Source organism: Corythoichthys intestinalis, chromosome 17, assembly GCF_030265065.1.
Source record: "Corythoichthys intestinalis isolate RoL2023-P3 chromosome 17, ASM3026506v1, whole genome shotgun sequence".
In the NCBI taxonomy this organism is placed as follows: Eukaryota; Metazoa; Chordata; class Actinopteri; order Syngnathiformes; family Syngnathidae; genus Corythoichthys; species Corythoichthys intestinalis.
Window position 1 is genome coordinate 13,641,845 of NC_080411.1, and position 18,333 is coordinate 13,660,177.

The following is an 18,333-nucleotide window of genomic DNA, read 5'->3' on the forward strand; positions in this document are numbered from 1 at the left end:
TTCACAACTTTGCATACGAATTTTAACTTTTGAGAATCAGAGAATCAGGTTCACTGTTGCTTAAGACTCTAAAATGTCTTTGATTATAACAAAAACACATAGATTATGTTCATGAAACGTTAGGATTGCAAAGCTGAAATTGATGTATTCAAAAATCATAGTGGGTGATAACCGTATTTGATGAAATCCAGTTTTTGGTGTGTTGAAAAAGAACAAATTGAGCCACTCGCCGTGTGCACGTTTAATCTTGTTCCATGTCAACACTGTGTTTTGTCATATTGCCCAATAAAACGCCAACGCTTACACACCCGGAGCACTTGTGTGGTCGACGCAAATATGAGTCACTGTAAAAGCGGGCCATCGGAATATTCAGAGGGGCATGTGAACGGTGGAGGAAGTCACTTCCTCTGGCGCACCTTGCGACGATGCTTTTGAACGGGAAGACAAAACGAAAAGAAGGGCAGCTGGAGGTGGGATGATGTTTTACTGACTCATCTGGGTCTCCATGGCTTGGGCGGCCCACTCGGGAGCCGCCTGTCGGATCTTTTCCAGGAGGTTGTTGACTTGGAAACACAGCGACTGGATCTGCTTGTCCCACGTGGGTAGCGGCTCTCGTGCTGAAAACCATGGAAAAAGCCTTGTGAGCTTTCTTTGTATCTAGCTGAGGTTCATTTAGTCAGGGTTTCAACAGGTATCAGCAAATCTCATTTAATGCTTTTTTAATGCCACTTTAAACTAATTTAATACCCATGCCCCACTACAGATAGTTTTACACACACAAAGTTCAAGTAGAGTTGTCCGATAATGACTTTTTAACCAATATCCGATATCCCGATATCTCTTCAACTCAAAAAATCCAATACTGATATCAAACCGACACAGGGTGCCACCAGGATTGATAAATCTAAATTCAAGAATTTTAAGACCTTTTTTAATGCCATTTCAACTGAAAATTAATACTTTTAGATAATATAATATTATCTAAATGATGGGTGCGAGAAAAGTATTAATTCCACGACCGCATATATCAATATCAGCTTGATATCTGTCACAGATTTTGGGAGTAACAGGACATTAAGCCTGTTGCAATATGCAATAATTCCATTTATCGCGCGATAAATAAAAATGAAGGCGGTAATTTTTCCGCTGCGATTTATCGCCTCGCGTGCACGTGTGTGCACGCGTGCGGCAGACGTGCTGGTTAAAATTCGGATTCCTCATTACCAACTGCGCAAAATGCATCTTCGTTCCAGGTCCGGCAAAAAATGGTGGCGGAGCCAATCGTTCCCATTATATCCCATTGTTCCACGTATACCGGCCGCATCAGTGCTCCGGAGTGACTGTGGACCATCTACGGCGTGCCGGTGTTGTTGACGTGTGGGCTCTCCCGTCAGGAGCGACATTTCACGCAGGGCGGCTATTTTTCGGCACAATACCGGATATTTGAGTGGCAAATTAAGAGCGCTGTGCTTCAAACTCGTCCTGTTTATGAAAGTTGATTGTCATATGCTGGTGTTGTGTAGTAATGAGCAGACGTGACTTCAGCGGCGCTTGCTAATTTAATGTGCGCACACACTAGATATCATGAAATGGCAAACTAGATGTGCTACGTCCCATGCCATTGGCTACGTGAGCCCAAAGTGATTATGGGACACATAGTCCATATACTATATCGATGAATTCTAAACTGTCATGACTGAATGGAAGTTAAGAAGGCCAAATCAATCCATACCAGTGACTATAGATAATGTTGCAAATATTGTTAATTCAGTATGTGACACAGATGGATTCGGACCACAAATAGGATGTCTTGCTCATTTAGTAAACCTAGCTGCTGAGAGAGCTGTAGCAATTAACAGTGTGCCCTGCCTCACTTTACAAACAGTAAAGTTTGTTCTCAGGACTTTTATACAAATTTTTTTCAGATCAGTAAGAAGTAAGCACATAAATATTATGCACTAAAATGCATGTTTATATGATGGCAATGTAATTTTTGCTCGTTAGCAAAAAAAAAAAAAAAAAAAAAAAAACATATACATAATTGTTTTGTTTTTTTACAGAGCATTAAATGTATTGAATCGGATTTGAAAATTGTGTCCCCCGTATCAAAAATCGTACCAAACCATGACTTAACTGTATCGTTGCATCCCTATGGAACACCATTGCAGAAGCTATGACGGGAAACGTTTTTATTTGCCTAAATGCTTAAGTTATTAAGTGCAAATTTTTTAATTATTTTTTTTAAACACATTTATTCTGTGCGGTATCAATATTGTTGTTTTTTTACTTAAGAGGCATGGTCTATTGTTTTTAGTTGTGATTTCTTACAATGTATTTTTGAATTTAAGAGTAAAATATCGCATTTAAATGGGTGTACTTGATCTATTAATATATACTGTATTCGCACTGTGTTATTGTAAATTGTTTAAAAATAATACAGCAATAATATCGCATATCGCAATAATTTATGAGAATAATTATCGCACACTAAAATTTGTTATCGCAACAGGCCTACAGGACATCGATTAAAAAGTAATGATCCGACAACGCTAATTATACTTTATGTGTCTGGGAGTGTTCTTAGATGAGTTTGATGTCTGTAGGCCTCCATTTAGTGCGGAAAATTAATTCGAAACTCCAAAAATTAGCATGAAAAACGCAACCTAATTGTCGATGCGACACCGCCATCATTTGGTAAAAAGACGCGTCTCTTGCGACTGCAATGTCGCAATTGGCTTTCAAACTTTACGCTTTCGAGTACACATTTATATTTGCTGTGATAATATGTTGTGGCTTTGAGTACTCCACAACCAGATGCTGTATTTAAAAAAAAACAATATACAATTTTCCTGAATAGTAATTAGGGATTAATTTCAGCTGGATATTCATACCGTAGCGACAGTTATTTATGTTGTATTACGCCAGCAATGGTTCATAGAAGTTGTGGCAACAATGACTGAGAGTGGTGGTTGCCGTTGTCATATCATGGGGTTTTCTGTTCAATAAAGGTGCTGTCTCTCGGAGTCGTGAGGTGTATTAGGCACGAGAGCTGCAAGTATGAAACAAAATCTGACTCTCATACTTCTCCACGTCGCTTGCCACAATACTGTACACAATGAAGGAAAAGCGATTGCGCGTTAACCCTTTTATACTGTCCTTTTACTATCACAACATTCCAGCTGGATCTCTAAGGAAAGTATGTTTTATATGTCGTTCGGTTGTATTGCGTTCATGTAAAACAAACCCGAGCAATGCCGGGCTATACTGCTAGTTCCCTTAATAAAAAGACTGTTGCTTCACTGTAGTTGAGAAAAACACGCCACTCACTCTCAAAGTGCACGATGCCGTCGATCTGATCGATGAAGCCGTTCATGCGTCCTTCAGTGATCATCTGTGATGCAATCTTCTCAGCCTGTAAATAAGTCAATCAATCAAAAAGAGGCAAAGAAAAGAAAATTAACTATTGGCTGTTGTTTAAAAATTGCATTAAGGCTCTCGTGGGACAGAAACGACATTAAACAGTACAAATTGCAATCATTTCAGAAAAAATGCATCAAGTTGTCTCCGTTTCTCACTTTGGCTGGCGGGATTTCCAAAAGTGCTCCAAGCTCTTCAAAGGTGATGTTGTTGTAGAGTTTACTAGCGGAAAGCAGGTTGTGTTCAATCACAGCTCTGTCCAAGATGCTGGAGCCTGAAGAGGTCATACAGTAAGAATGTGACGATATCTCAAAAAGGTAATATATGGCAATACTTTGTAGGTTATCGATACGCTCCCACCAAGAATTGCTCTATCGTTTTAAAAAGGTGTCAAAAAAGGAACCAACAGGTTGCTAACAAACTTTTCCATTAGAATCGTACTTATGTTAGCTCACTGGCTGCCATTCACGGAGTAGACATCCAATACATTTTGACTGGATTGGATGTCTAGCACTGTCAATGGCATTGCAACCAGAGCTCATTTTATGGCATTTACACTTACTACATTTCAATTTTGAGTCACTTCCAATTCATCTGGGAACATTCTTGCATCACTTCCTTTTCAGTAACCCAAAATCAAAAGCAGGTGACCTGTAAATAACCCAAAATCAACAGGAAGTCACCTGTAAATTCCCTAACAAGAAAAGTGACCAAAAATATAAGCTGCTGTATTTATTTACCATTACTGCTGCGATGTGGATAGAGTGTTAAAAGTCAATGGTTTGTTTGCAACCCAACAACTACTGTACTGTGACCCTAAAAAAACAAACCGAATCGGCCTTGTCGGTACGACCGCCCCTCCCACTATTCACTCCATGTCCGGTGCGTTTAGATACAGCCCAGAAAATACACACTGAACACATCAACATTACTACCTGAAGCATACATGCAACCCAATTCGTTCCAAGACCGTCCTTATATTTACGTGAAGTGAACTGGAAGTAGTGTTTTGCGGACTTCAACTGTGAACACAAGACCGCTTTTAGCAACGAGCAAGGCGTTTTCACGCAACGGTTTTACTTTGGCCTTAACGCAGCATATTTTTACTAATGATAGTCTTTCTCTCATTTCTCTGATCATTTTATGATGTTAAGCTTCATTTCCATGGCAATTGCTATTCTTTTGGCTGGACCTAGAAGACCCAGTTTTCTTCTTTGAGAAAACAGAGGGCGAAAAAGGCACAAACACAGACAAAAAAGTCGAAACTAGGCTGCAACAATTAAGCTGCTCCCTGTTAAGACCATCATAATGTTTTTTATGGATTCGTAATTTAATTTACAGGTATATTTAGCTATTTTTTGTGGGAATATGTGTTTGAACAATTTGTTAAGACTACTGTATAAAAGAAAAAAAAAGTTAGCTACTTAGCATTTTAAAGCATTTAAGCTAGCGGACTTTTGCTATGCAAGTTGCCAATTGTTCTTTCGTTTTACTTGGATCCAAGTTTATTTTTTTAATACCATTTAAGGCTAAGCTCAGATTTTTTTTTTTTTTTTTTTTTAAATGAAAGTGCAACTCTGCATAGTTTGAAGAAACTCAGGAATTTTATTTTGTATTTTCATTTAATGCTCTTTTGAAAGTGCAATCTTAGTAAGCTTTTGCTTAACATCTCCTTAAATTTGTTCATTAACCCTTTAACATCGAACGTGTCGGCAGCAACGCGTTTATGCATATCGTCTTTGAAGCTTCGTCACGCTGTAATTACGTCACCCACGTGCCGCTGGTTGGTCTCATTTGAAAGTGCGGAAGTTGATGTCCACACCAGTTTTCATTTGATGTCAATCGACCACGAAAAACGGGAGATAATGTCATTTGAATTTTATATTTTTATTGCACTCATAAATATGCATTAAAACGCTGCATGGACCATGTATCTATCTCCATATTTCCATCATTTCTTGTCCTTTTTCAAAACCGAAAGCAGCACAAAAGACTACATATATACAAACAACAGTTTGGACATGAAGTTCAAGGTGTCCTGAAAAAAGGGACCCAAATTTGCCATTGTAAACATTTTTTTCTTTGAAATATAAAGGCAACATCAAATGCATGCAAATTCGGCCAAAATAGGATTAGGTGTTAAAGGGCTAAATGTTCCTAATTTGATTACTTGATTATTATTAACTAACTTATTGATAGATTAATCGACTACTAAAATAATCGACAGCTGGAGTCCTAGTCGAAACATCGTGGGTCGGGGACATCATAACCCCAAGACTCCCTGTACTTAAAAATAGGTGACACACAACTTGTGGGAAACTTGTGTCAAGCTAACATTCTTTCTTCAGTTCTTTGCCTCATTAGAGTCTAGGAGTTCAATATGAATGTGTGGCTGAGCGTAAACATCGATATGGGTGCTGACCGTCTGCCGTGGTGGCCTTTTGGTGAGGCATGAGCATGGCGGCAAATTCCTGCAACTGGTTTCCCCGGATGATGCGGTCCAGGTACATCTTCTCCAGGATTCCGTACGCGGCTAGCTGCTGGCAGCGCTCGTCCTTGAAGAGGGTGGCCAACATTCGGGAACGTTGCTGGCCTGGAACACCAACAATTATAGACTAGTGCTGCAATGATTAATTGATTAAATCCAGTAATTCGATTACAAAAAAGCTTTGAATCAAATTCTGCTGCTTCGAGGATTCGTTTGAGTGGCGTTGTAATCATTGCTTTTGAAGGTTTTGCACTGATATGGGTGAATACACTGCCCTCTAGTGGCAACAGTGAACATGACATAACTCATCTCACATGGCAGAACCCAGCTGCTCCCTGTTAAGACCAACATAAGGTTGTGAGTTTTTGTTTGAGCCAATTTGATTGTTTATGCAATTTTAATTTAGTTTAGAGGTATATTTAGTTTTTTTGTAGGATTTGTGTTTGAGTGATTTCTTAACTCATTTGCTCCCAAAAACGTATAAATACGTTCTATTTTTAATTGTTTCAGTGTCCCAAAAACGTATTTATATGTCTATTTATATGTCGTTTTTTTTTTTTTTTTTTAAAAAGACAGCTCTGGTCGTGATTCAATTTAGCTCCAAAGCAAAAAGCTGAAAATCCATTTTAAAGCAATAAAACTAGCCACTGGAGGGCAGTAGCGCATTTGGTAAGACCCGGAACCCTATTCAACGGCAACAAATGGCCAAGCCGCACGGCCAGGCGCCGGCGGAAGACGACCGAATGGATGCCAGGCGGCAGACGACCGAGCAGAACAACCGGTAGGACGCCCGGGATGCCCGGCGCTGGACGACTGGGACCTCTAGTGCAGCGGAAGTTGCCTTTGAGTCCGTGCTGCTTGCGAGCAGAGCCCGCAGAGACTAAAAAAAAAATCATCTTTATGAGACAGGCGGCGATGAGGGAAAAGTTTAACCTGCTGTCGCGGCCAGAACAGCGTCATCTTTCAGTTAGTTATGTGTAAATAAATTGTTACTTTGCTATCAAAAGCTCTATTTGTCTTGTTGTTTATCTTATTCTGTAAAAGGAAAACATTCAGATGTTTGGGATGTAACTTCAGCAAAAAAAATAGCTGTGTATAAGTCAAAGTTATGTTTGAAATGTATGCTTTTACAAAAAGCTCAATTTCTCAGTTTTTTCATCAGAAATTGGAAAATTGCTTACACTAAGCTATTTTCTAATGCTGATTTCTAAAGAATGGAAAAAGATATGAACTAACTTTTTTTCTGCAGAAAGAAGAGGGTCAAATCTTTCTTTTGGTGGGTTCCATGTTTATATAACAACAAAACAGAATTTTCTGTGGGCCTTGCAAAATCAGTCAAAATCCAGTAAAATGGCCGGGAGCGAAGGGCCTTGCTCCGGTGAACATGGCTGGGAGTGAATGAGTTAAGCGCATTGTTAATAAAATAGTTAGCATTATATAGCATTTAAGCTAGCATACATTTGCTATGCAATTTAACCAATTGTTTTTTTTGTTGTGCTTAAATCCTCACTTATTAATTTTTTATACCGTTTGAGGGTAAACTCAGGTATTTTAATTTATGTTGAAATGCATCTATTGCTCTTGTGAAATGAAAGCAAAATTGTGCATCATTTGAAGAAACACTCAAATTTCATTTTGCATTCGCATTTAATGTTCTTTTGAAAGTGTAATCTTCACAAGCCAAAATAAATATTACTGCAAGCATTAACACTTTTTCTTTCTTTTACATCTGCTAAAATGGATTCTGCCATGCATGAAATATTGGTAATCTAAGGACTCGATTATTCGAACTAACTAATCGATAGGTTAATCAATTAGTTAAATAATCAATAGCTGCAGCGCTATTATAGATGATTCAAGTGGTATTCTTACCTGCGGAGGCCAATATGGTGCAGTTGAGCGCATGCTTGAGCGCCTCGAGACGCTCGCTCTCGTGGACGATGGATTTGTAAGACAGCTCGTTGTATCTCTGTGCCGCTTCGATGAACTTCCTCCTGAAGTCGAGGACTCTGGCGTAGCACACCTAAAGAAAAATAATGCATTTGACAGTTGACTCGCAACGTAAAAGTAGGATGAACATTTCTATAAGCCTGTCGCGATATGCAATAAGTCAATTTATCGCAAGGTAAATAAAATTTAGGTCGGTAATTTTCCCGTCCTTTATTGCCGCGTGCCTGAATGCATACATTTGTGCGTGCATTTGCGTGTGGTGCGCGCACTCGGCACACGTGCGTGTTGATTCCATATGAGACGTCAGTTCCTTTTGCAATGTTTATTGGAAATCAACACTCCATAGAATTAATGTTCAGACATACAAAATAAGGAAACACAACTATATTAGGGCTGCAACTAATGATCATTTTTATAATCGATTAATCGGCCAATTAATTAAAGGATTAATCGGATAAATGTCCCTTTTTTCAATTACCTTCACAGTTTAACTTGAGGCATATTGTAAGTAACAATGAAGACAAAATCCAATTTCAGAGCACACTCTCTTGTATGACAATTTACAGTTTGGGAGTTTTATAATAAGGGGTTTACTGTATGTGTGTGGTTTCTTTTTACTTTACTACTTTAACTTTACTATCTAACAATAACTCAAGCGCTAATATACTTCTCCAAAACACAATACAAATGGACGGTTAGGACACTGATTAATATGATCGCTAACTAGCTTAGCCCTCCGAGATAAGTAGTACTGTCTCATCAACAAAGAATACAAACAATGCAAATGGCTTCATTCACTCACCTCTGACCGAGGCAAATTGGCTCTAACAACACAAAAGACAATCTAACTCTCAACATTTCGTAAGATTCAGCCACCCAACCTGATTGTAGCAGTGAACTCTCTCTCTCTTGCTCTATTCACTGGCAAGCGTGTACAACCTCACATTACACACAAACAAGGACCCAAATGGGACTACTTATATTGCTGCGGGCAAAAATCGATGATCAAATTTGTTGGCAACTAAATTATTAATTGCTTTTAATCAATTAGTTGTTGCAGCCTCATTAAGAAGCTAGTTTAGACAGTTCGATGGCTGAAAATGGGCAAACACTTGAATTGCTTTCGAAACTAAAATATTTTTTTCATGTGCTACTTTGACTTAACAAAAATATAATGAAGAAATCTAATATTTACAATTAAGTTATATATATATATATATGTTATGATTTCAAGAATTTACACAAGGCGAAGAAAATCCTAAACGATTAATTGGCTATCAAAATACTTGTCGATTAATTTGCTAATGGATTAGTTGTCGATTAATCGATTAATTTTTGCACATCTTGTCTATATTAAACATTGTAAAACATTAGCAATGCTACATTGGGGCTACTGTAAAAAAGACAATGTACCAACCACTTTAGCCTTCTCTAAAACATTGGCAGTCTTCTCCAAAACGCAAACTTGCGGTGAAAAGGTAACACTTAAAACATGAAAACTCGCTGGTTTAAAAAAATGTACAATAATATCGCATATCGTCAATAATTTATAAGACAATATATCACCTACTAAAATTTGTTATAGCGATAGGCCTACATTTGTAACACCGAACCAACCCCATCTACTTGCCTTATAGTGTATCTGCAGCTGTTCATTGGAGGATTCATTCTGAAGCAAGGAGGCTCTGTTGATGTAGGCCTCAGCCTGCACTGGGTCATCATCCTCCAGGTAGAGACGGGCTATTTTCAGGTAGGTGTCCAACTTGTAGTCCACATTATATTGTCTGGGGGTACCGGGAAACAAAGATGAAGAGGCCAGGAAGGTGTGAAATGATTGCGTTGTTAGCTTACTTCTGCCCCGTTTCCAGAGGAATGCCAACTAAAACCTGGGCGGCGTTCCTCCAATCGCCCTCCTTTTCATAAATAGTCGCTAAGTGTTGTCTGATGGATGCCACCTGTGTGGACAGAATAGGAATTTCATCACCTCGACATCGAGACAGAAAAATAAAACAACAGTCAGACAAACCAAAAGACAAAGAGTGAGACAAACCGAGGCCACGTTTACATACATCAGTAATCAGCTTAGGGCTGCAGCTCTCGATTATTTTAGTCGTCGATTAATCAATGAACTACTTAGTTCGAATAATTGAGTAATCGGATAAGGGTCATAAAAAAATAAAACACCTGAGCTGAGCCTCAAACAGTATAACAAAATAAGTAAATGAGGATCTAAGTACAACAAAAGAACAATTGGCAAACTTAAAAATGCTAACTTTTTTGTTTACAGTGCTTTTAAGAAATAGTTCAAACACAAATTCCCATAAAAAACGGTTAAATATACCTAAAAATTAAAATACAAATGCATTAAAAAACATTAGTTCAAACAAAAACTTAGCTAATGTTGGTCTTAACAGGGAGCAGCTGGATTCAGCCATGTGAAATTAGTTATGTCATTGTCACTGTGTTGTGTTTCCACCCAAATCAATAAAAATTACATGCAAACACATTCAAAACAAACCATTACAACACCACTTTAATTAAAGTTAATCGATTAATCGTTGCAGTACTAGATCAGTTTTAGGCCAATATTCCTTTTTTCTTTTGAGACTTACAGAATTATTCGTTTACATGTGCGATCGGTGCAGGGTAGTAAATAGAGCTGCAACGAATACTCGAGCAACTCGAGTAACTCGAGTTTAAAAACAGATCAGAGTAATTTTATTCACCTCGAGGAATCGTTTAATTTTGCCAGCTCTAAGCATCACGTTTTTTCCGGACTACTTTTAATGCGGGACAACGCGCTGACGTCACGTGCGTAGAGGAAGAAGCAATAAAAAAATACCTTACTGCAACTGACAGCCGTTACAAACTGCGCTGACGTTACTAAAAACTATGCCCGCATGTTGCTATGGTGGTAGCAGCCTAGCAGGTAGCGTTTGATGCGTGTCATAGATATCACATGTACGTAGAACTAGATGCGAAATGACCGACTCGGCGGCGTTAATAAAACAGCCGCCATCCTAAAGCAGTACACTTCTCGGCGCTCATAAATAAGATTAACGTTACTTTCACTCGCTCACGTAACGTTATCCCTGCGGAGGGCTAGGTTTCTATTCATTATGACCACTGTCGATTCGTGGCTCTTACATACAGGCTTTATTTAATCTGTGAAAACAGCGCTGTAGAGTGATTAGGGTGTAAAATAAAAACATAATAATGCTAACTGTCAATTTTAGCTCAGTAGTCATTGCTGGATAAAACACCAAGTAGCACTGGTGCCTAATGTGCTCCAATACAGCACAGCGTTTATTTTGCAAAAACTCAAAATCCTATCAGGACTTACAGTTTAGACTAACTTAAAACTTAATTAGAACTTATAGCTTGACACAAGTGAAAATTCAAATGAAACACGTAGGAAAAACACCTAACTTTTAAGTCATGTGTGTTATCAAGGGTAATGACATTTTTAGGTAAGAAATATATATATATATATATATATATATATATATATATATATATTTTTTTTTTATAAGAGCTAAAAGTTTTTGGCGTGAAAGCAGTGAATTAGTCTTTTTTTTTAGTCACATTTGAGATGAAATTGTTGGCCGTTTTCAACAATGTACATCGAAAATAAAGACTCACTGAAAATGGTTCAGTATTACATGAAATGTCTTGTTTTCACATCTATATGTATAATTGCTCTTTACCTAAAAAAAAAAAATGTTTTATCCCATTACTCGATTAATCGATAGAATTTTCAGTCGATTACTCGATTACTAAAATATTCCATAGCTGCAGCCCTAGTTGTAAATCAATCACATGCTGTGACTTTGACTTTGTCAAATCATTGCCTCAAATGCTTACCTGCTCCTCAAAGGAAATTACCCTTGGCTGAATCTTCTCCAAGGTGAAATGATACACCGCCTTGGCCGTAGCGTCTGGCAGGTTGGGTAGATGCGTGCAGAAGTCTGTGAGCAGCTGTCTTGAGATGACAAGACTTACATTTTCATTGACCACTGTAAGAGGGTAAAAACAGAGGAGGGGAAACAGTTATTCAAGGAGAGAAGATGTGACACTGTAGAGCTTGTGAAAATGTATTCAAATGCTCCATACTTGCTTCAACAAAGGCCTTCAAGGAGTCAAGTTGATCTGCATCTGTGAACTGGACAGCTTTTTCCAGGATTTGTCTGTATCTTAATGGGGAAACACTGTATTAAACAACTTTTTGATATTGTGAATTCATAAAAATATAAAGAATTTACAATCCATATTCCCAAATTCGTGTTTGGTAATCTATGATTCCAGTGCAACACTAAAGTTAATGCAGACAATATTGCATGATAATTAGGGTTGTTCCAATCATGTTTTTTTTTTTTTTGCTTCCGATCCGATCCCGATCGTTTTAGTTTGAGTATCTGCCGATCCCGATATTTCCCGAGCCGATTGCTTTTTTTTTTTTTTTTTGCTCTCGATTCAATTCCAATCATTCCCGATAATTTTTCCCGATCATATACATTTTGGCAATGCATTAAGAAAAAAATGAATAAAACTCGGACGAATATATACATTCAACATACAGTACATAAGTACTGTATTTGTTTATTATGACAATAAATCCTCAAGATGGCATTTACATTATTAACATTCTTTCTGTGAGAGGGATCCACGGATAGAAAGACTTGTAATTCTTAAAGGATAAATGTGACTTTGTATATTGTGACTAAATATTGCCATCTAGTGTATTTGTTGAGCTTTCAGTAAATGATACTGTAGCCATTTAACTGTTCTGCCCAAATGCATGATGGGAAGTGCAACCATGACTGTGCATAGTCGCACCAATTGATATATCTTCTCTGCGTTGGGAAATAACATAGGGGGTTAAGAAAATGATTAACTACTACATTTCTTCCCCACATTGCTTCCCACGATATTTTGGATTGTCGAGATTTTGTTTTTGTTTTTTTTTGTACTTATGTCTAATACTGTGTCAATGTTTACACTTGGTACTTAAAGGTATTTATTATATGGGTTTTGCACTTTACCAACTTAGTTGTATGGATGCTCCAAACAAAGTTTCGTTGTGCTTTTTGCAACAATGACAATAAATATTCTGAATCTGAGAGAGGGATTGTAAGGCTTTAGCCAATTAAAAAAAGGTTCCAAAGGCTGCCAAAATTCTCTCTACTCATGTTACGCTGCCTTTTAGCTCTATATATGGGGAAAACGGCGCCATTATAGATTGAACGCAACAATGCGTGAGTGGGTCGTGCAGCGCATGCGTTAATTGCATTAAATATTTTAACGTTATTACTACCGTTAACACGATAAACTTGATAGCCCTACTTTAAGTTCAAATTAAAGACTCTGGATGAGTGTAAGACATTTTGTCTGTAAAGTTAAATACAATCAGAAAACGATTTAATTAAAAAAAAAAAAAATATATATATATATATATATATATATATATATATATTAAAAAATGTCCGATATTTTTTTGCCGATTCCGATACTTTGAAAATGACGTGATCGGACCCGTTCTTTAATGATAATAAAATATTGCAGTCTTAAGTACTTTTCAAAGCAGTTTTCAACACTCTAGTAAAGCTTAAAGTGCCTGTGAGACGATTAAAACAATCTTAAATAACACTACTATTGGAATTAAAATCATATTTTGAGACGATTCGACTATACGCAACAATTTGGCAAAGCGCAGATTACGAGAAATGGGTCTTGTAATGGGCCGTTTAGCTCCTCCTGTCATTATAGTGCTCTGGTGCCTCCATCTGGATGATGACGTCAGCGGAGTAGCGATTTCAGCGGATTTAGAATTCAGCCCAATGGAGGAGGAAGCATTTTTCATCAATTCTGGTACAAGTGTGGATCTTTCAAGTGATAATTTCGATCCAGAGGAAGCCTGTGGCATACAGCCATATATGTTTGAGTCGTATTTGGAGGAGGAAGAAGATTCAGAACGAGAAAAAGAGACAGAGACAAAAAACATGAGGCTGATGCAGGCATGAAAATGGGTCAGGGGTTAAAAAGGTGAGAAGGGTGAGGAGTAAATATGTTGCGGCTTTCTGCCAAAATGTCCTACATCGGCGAAACGTCCTATATGAGGGGAATTTGACACCCAAAGTACTACCGTGCGCTCTCAATTTGTTTTGTTTGGATGCATACAGGCAGAACGTACTAAAAAAATGCCTTAAAGAGCATATAACAGGAGAAAAAAAGTCTTAAATAGCATTATTATGTGAATTAGAATCATATTTTGAGACGATTCGACTATATAAAACAATTTAGCAAAGCGCAGATGACGAGAAATTAGTCTTTTAATCTGCTGGTTAGCCACGCCTACCATTATAGGGCTCAAGCATCCCCAACAGGTGGATGACGTCAGCGGGAGACTGGGCTCATCGGTTTTACTATACAGCCCATTGAGGGGGAATTATTCAGAACGAGGAAAACGCGACGAAGAGAGCCGCAAAATGTCATTGTTTCAGTCTCTCTACTCCAATATTTTTACAGGATATTGTTTTTATCCAAGTATTGCTCCCCAATAGCTAAATAAATGGCTTGAGAAGGACCAGTCAGCCCATCGAGGGGGAACTATTCACAACGAGGAAAACGCAATGAAGAGATCTGCAAAATGTCATTGTTTCTGTCTCTTTACATCAATATTTTTACAGGATATTCTTTTTATTCAAGTATTTTCCCCAACTGCTAGATAAATGGCATAGCCATGACGAATAACAGTCTTGTGCCAAATGGAATATGAAATAATAAAAATGCACTTATTCAGGACGACATGGCAAAATTACTCCATAATGATCAAAAACTGTCGAATTCACCTTTACTGTCGCACCTCCCGAACGATATTTTATGACACCTAAATCGGACATATGTCATTTCCCTTCCCCGGCTTCGGAGAATGTAAACAAACCAAGAGGCGTGAAGCTAGCCGACATGCTAACCCGAACCGAGTGATGTTTCAAAGTCTTCGAAGTGGAAAATCACACATAACTAGCCCGAATTATTTGACATGACGACTGGGTTGTTGATTGTCTTTGCGGATCGGCAAACCACCCGGCGGAGAGCAATTTACAGCTCGTTCCCCGGAGGAGGGCAGCTGCAGTTGTTGTGGAGCTAACGCGCAGCTTATGTGCACGAGGAGAGCTTTTTACATGCCTATCAATGATCAAACGTAAGTAGTCCTTTATTTAAAGAAAGTTTGTAGTGTTTACTTTGTAATCGCTGTATTAATATTTGACATAATACAAAACAAGATGTTTACTCACTTCCTCGTAAGTTCAATGGTCCCACAGTAGTAGGACTTGGCCAATATCCACGGTGAATGGGAACCTTTTGAAACTCCAAAAAGGCGCACACGACTTTCCCTCATAAAGCAAGATTTTTCTGCAGCCGTTTGGCTGGCGTGATGCGAAAAATAAACGTATTAATCCTCAAAATCAGCTGAATCCTTAGTCCTCATACAGAACAGTAGGCTGTATAGTGAAGAGGAGTCCTTCTCCCGTACACGTCACAGTGCCCTCCTCCTCAATGCAAGACCGAAGCCGGAAGTCACTCATTTTCATGGCGCGGCATTAAAAAAACTAAATAAATATAGCGATCGATTCCACACACATCCAAGCGGTCCATATCATTCAGGAGCATAAAATACCGCATGTATTATAATAATACAATAATAATACACGCGGTATTATGAAATAAACATGCTTTTTGGTGTCACATGAACTTTAAGAAAATACTTAAATGTAGTTATATCAAATAAGGACCGTTTAAATACGCTATGTGACAAATGTGGTCAACTGCTTTAAAGCTGCGACAAACAAACAATGGTTAAAAGTATGAGAGGGTAATACATGCAAAAGTATTTTTGAGGGAATGAAAAGGTAATAAAAAAACTCAATACAAACAAAAATAGTGAGCACTCGCCACTTTTAACCGAAGCGCGCTGAGCATTTTGTAGACGTTTCGCCGCGTAGCAAGGACTTGGTGAACACCTGTACAACTCAACAAAATATTGAGCTCTGTCGACCCACACTGTGTTTCAGTAATCCGCAGGAGGCACCACAGACACATATAGACCTTGTGCTGGCCAGGTTTTATTTAGAAATAAAGTTTACTTTCAAAGTAAACGAGTTAGGTGTTCAACACTGGACACGAATGTCGCACAGAAAAAAAGGCGCCACACGTCCCTGAAATACCAATTACAGCAATATTAGAAAGAAGCTTGTGTTCCTTCTTTTAAATTACCGTTAAATACACAAGCTTGACGCAATTTTTTCACCGGAGATCAACGCAAGCTGCAACGAACGGCAGTAACTTTGTTTTACCGCAAAATATGAAAACAATTGAAACCATTACTTATCAAATTCAATATGCTGGCAACTGCATGCATCTAAAAAAAAACAAAAAAAAACATTGGGAGTGAGACCTCTCCTCGTCCAGCAAACGTGAATTGGTGCTTAGGGCAAGATCATCTGTCGCAATTAGCGATCTTTGACACTATCCTTTTTCCACATCAAACTTGTTTCTCACTCAGCGGCTGTGATTATAACCTCAACGAAGTTGCTCTCCCAACTAAGCCTAGGCTAACATTTGTCTTTGTGAGTTTTTAGTTAGATTGTATATTGAAATTGAAAGGAAAATGTGTGTTTGGTTTTTGGCAAACTTTTTCATGGTCCTAACCTGTTGAAGCTATTCACACATGGAAAAATATGATTATACAACGTTTGAAATGTATTCATTTTGTATATTTCAGTTACTACAATTTGAGAGCTCAATAAATTGAAGAAAATTACGCCTTGAGTTTGTTTTTGGGTTCGTTGGAATAGCGTCACTGACACACACAGCAACAAACAGGGGAAGGGGTGAGCTCTGCCGTGCCAAGCCACTTCTGGCAGCATTTTTGACACATGAAAAATAGCGAATGGCGTACCGCGGTGTGACGGAAAATTTTAGTGGTTTTGACACTGTGACGTTTTCATACCATGGTAAACCAGTAACCGGCACATGCCTACTCTTGACACCCCCCCGCCCCCTTATAAATTTTCTCCTTGGATCTACACAATTCACGTAGGTCACCTTTTTTTACTTCAAAATGGCGAATTTCGCCGAAAGGTGAGAGATTTTCATGCCTGCTGATGACTAGAGCATACTGTAAAATGTCATCATTGTTTTTTCTCTCTACAGTATTCCAATATTTTTACAGGATATTCTTTGTATTTACGTATTTTTCCCCGATTGCTAAATAAATTTTATGTTCATGACAAATAACAGTCCGAAGGAGGCGGCCACTCCTGTTTTCTTGGTGGACAGGGAGCATTGACATCCACAAAATGTAATCCAACTCCTTATTAAAACGTGTGCCATGATCCCACAATATGACTTAATAACACGTAGCTTACTCACTTCCTCATCTGTCCAATGGGCGTTACATTGTCATACTTGTTTTGCCCATTCTTCGTGGTGAACAGAATCCTTTGCAAACCCAGAAAGGCTCACACCACTCTCCCTGGTGTAGCAACAAAAGACTGCAGCACATTCGGCTGGCGTGACGCGAAAAATTAAGGAATCCGCAAAATCAGCTGGATGCGCCAGTCCTTTTGCATACAATAGTATGGCTGTATAGTGAAAGAAGATGTCTCCCGTTCACATCACATTCGCCTTCTTCCTCAATCCAAGACCGTGGCCGGGATTAAAAAAATTTAATCAATATATCGATCGCTTCTGCACACATCCAAATGGTCCATTTCATTCATGAGCATAAAATACCGCGAGTAATAGGAAATAAACATGTTTTTTGTGTCACAGGCACTTTAATTGTTTTGATTGGATTTTTTTGAAGTAATAGTATAATATGTGCTATTATCAACATTTTAAGTAGTATGCTCTCTGTGGGAAAGCTGTGTAAAAAGGGTTAAATTTGCAGTTTAACCTTGAAAGAATAGCTTGCGTTTGTGTTTTGGTCTGATGTACTTCGATCGTAAATCTCAATGACTTGCTAGCTAGTAATAAGTAAAACGTGCATAAATTAACTGTACTAACAATGGTGCTGTCTTGGACGTTATCCAGGCGTTTACTGCTTCAATTTAGTAATTGGAATAGATAAAACTAGTCCTAATCCCAAGGGAATATAATCAGAATACGCATTATTTTTAACGGAAGAAGCTAACGCTAGCTTAGCTTGGTCTTTCATAATCTCCTGCTTCATATCCTGTACAAAGGAGCGCTTGATATGAAATAAAGTAAGAAAATTCGTTTATAGTAGAGTCTACGTACTTGGCCGATAAATCTTTGTGGGAGCCAAATGAATTCATCAACTGTGCGAGCTCCTGCCGCACTTCGGTGGCCATTGTCGCGCCGTCCGGGTTGTCAACAACACCGCTTCCGTCGTAAAGACGACCTACTTCCGCCTAATGACAAAACTTTAAAAAATATATTATATTACTGTATTT

The 18,333-nt window shown here is 38.3% G+C and overlaps 1 protein-coding gene across 1 annotated transcript; it reads right to left on the bottom strand.

Moving 5' to 3' along the window:
- On the bottom strand, window positions 1–18,280 carry cops4 (COP9 constitutive photomorphogenic homolog subunit 4 (Arabidopsis)). The gene is made up of 10 exons (XM_057819367.1): window positions 18,158–18,280; window positions 11,969–12,048; window positions 11,720–11,871; window positions 9,707–9,810; window positions 9,486–9,639; window positions 7,778–7,928; window positions 5,840–6,010; window positions 3,576–3,691; window positions 3,328–3,412; window positions 1–617 (listed from the first exon to the last, which is right to left on the bottom strand). Exons 1-10 carry the CDS (start codon window positions 18,229–18,231, stop codon window positions 484–486), a joined length of 1,221 nt encoding a protein of 406 aa, XP_057675350.1. The 5' UTR covers window positions 18,232–18,280; the 3' UTR covers window positions 1–483.
- Window positions 18,281–18,333: the final 53 nt, after the last annotated feature.

Coding starts and splice junctions, on each gene's coding strand:
- cops4 (XM_057819367.1), bottom strand. CDS start 18,231: ATGGCCACCGAAGTGCGGCAGGAGCTCGCACAGTTGATGAATTCATTT. Junction 12,049..18,157: donor CACAAAGATTTATCGGCCAA/GTACGTAGACTC, acceptor TTCCCCATTAAG/ATACAGACAAATCCTGGAAA. Junction 3,413..3,575: donor TGGAAATCCCGCCAGCCAAA/GTGAGAAACGGA, acceptor ACTTATTTACAG/GCTGAGAAGATTGCATCACA.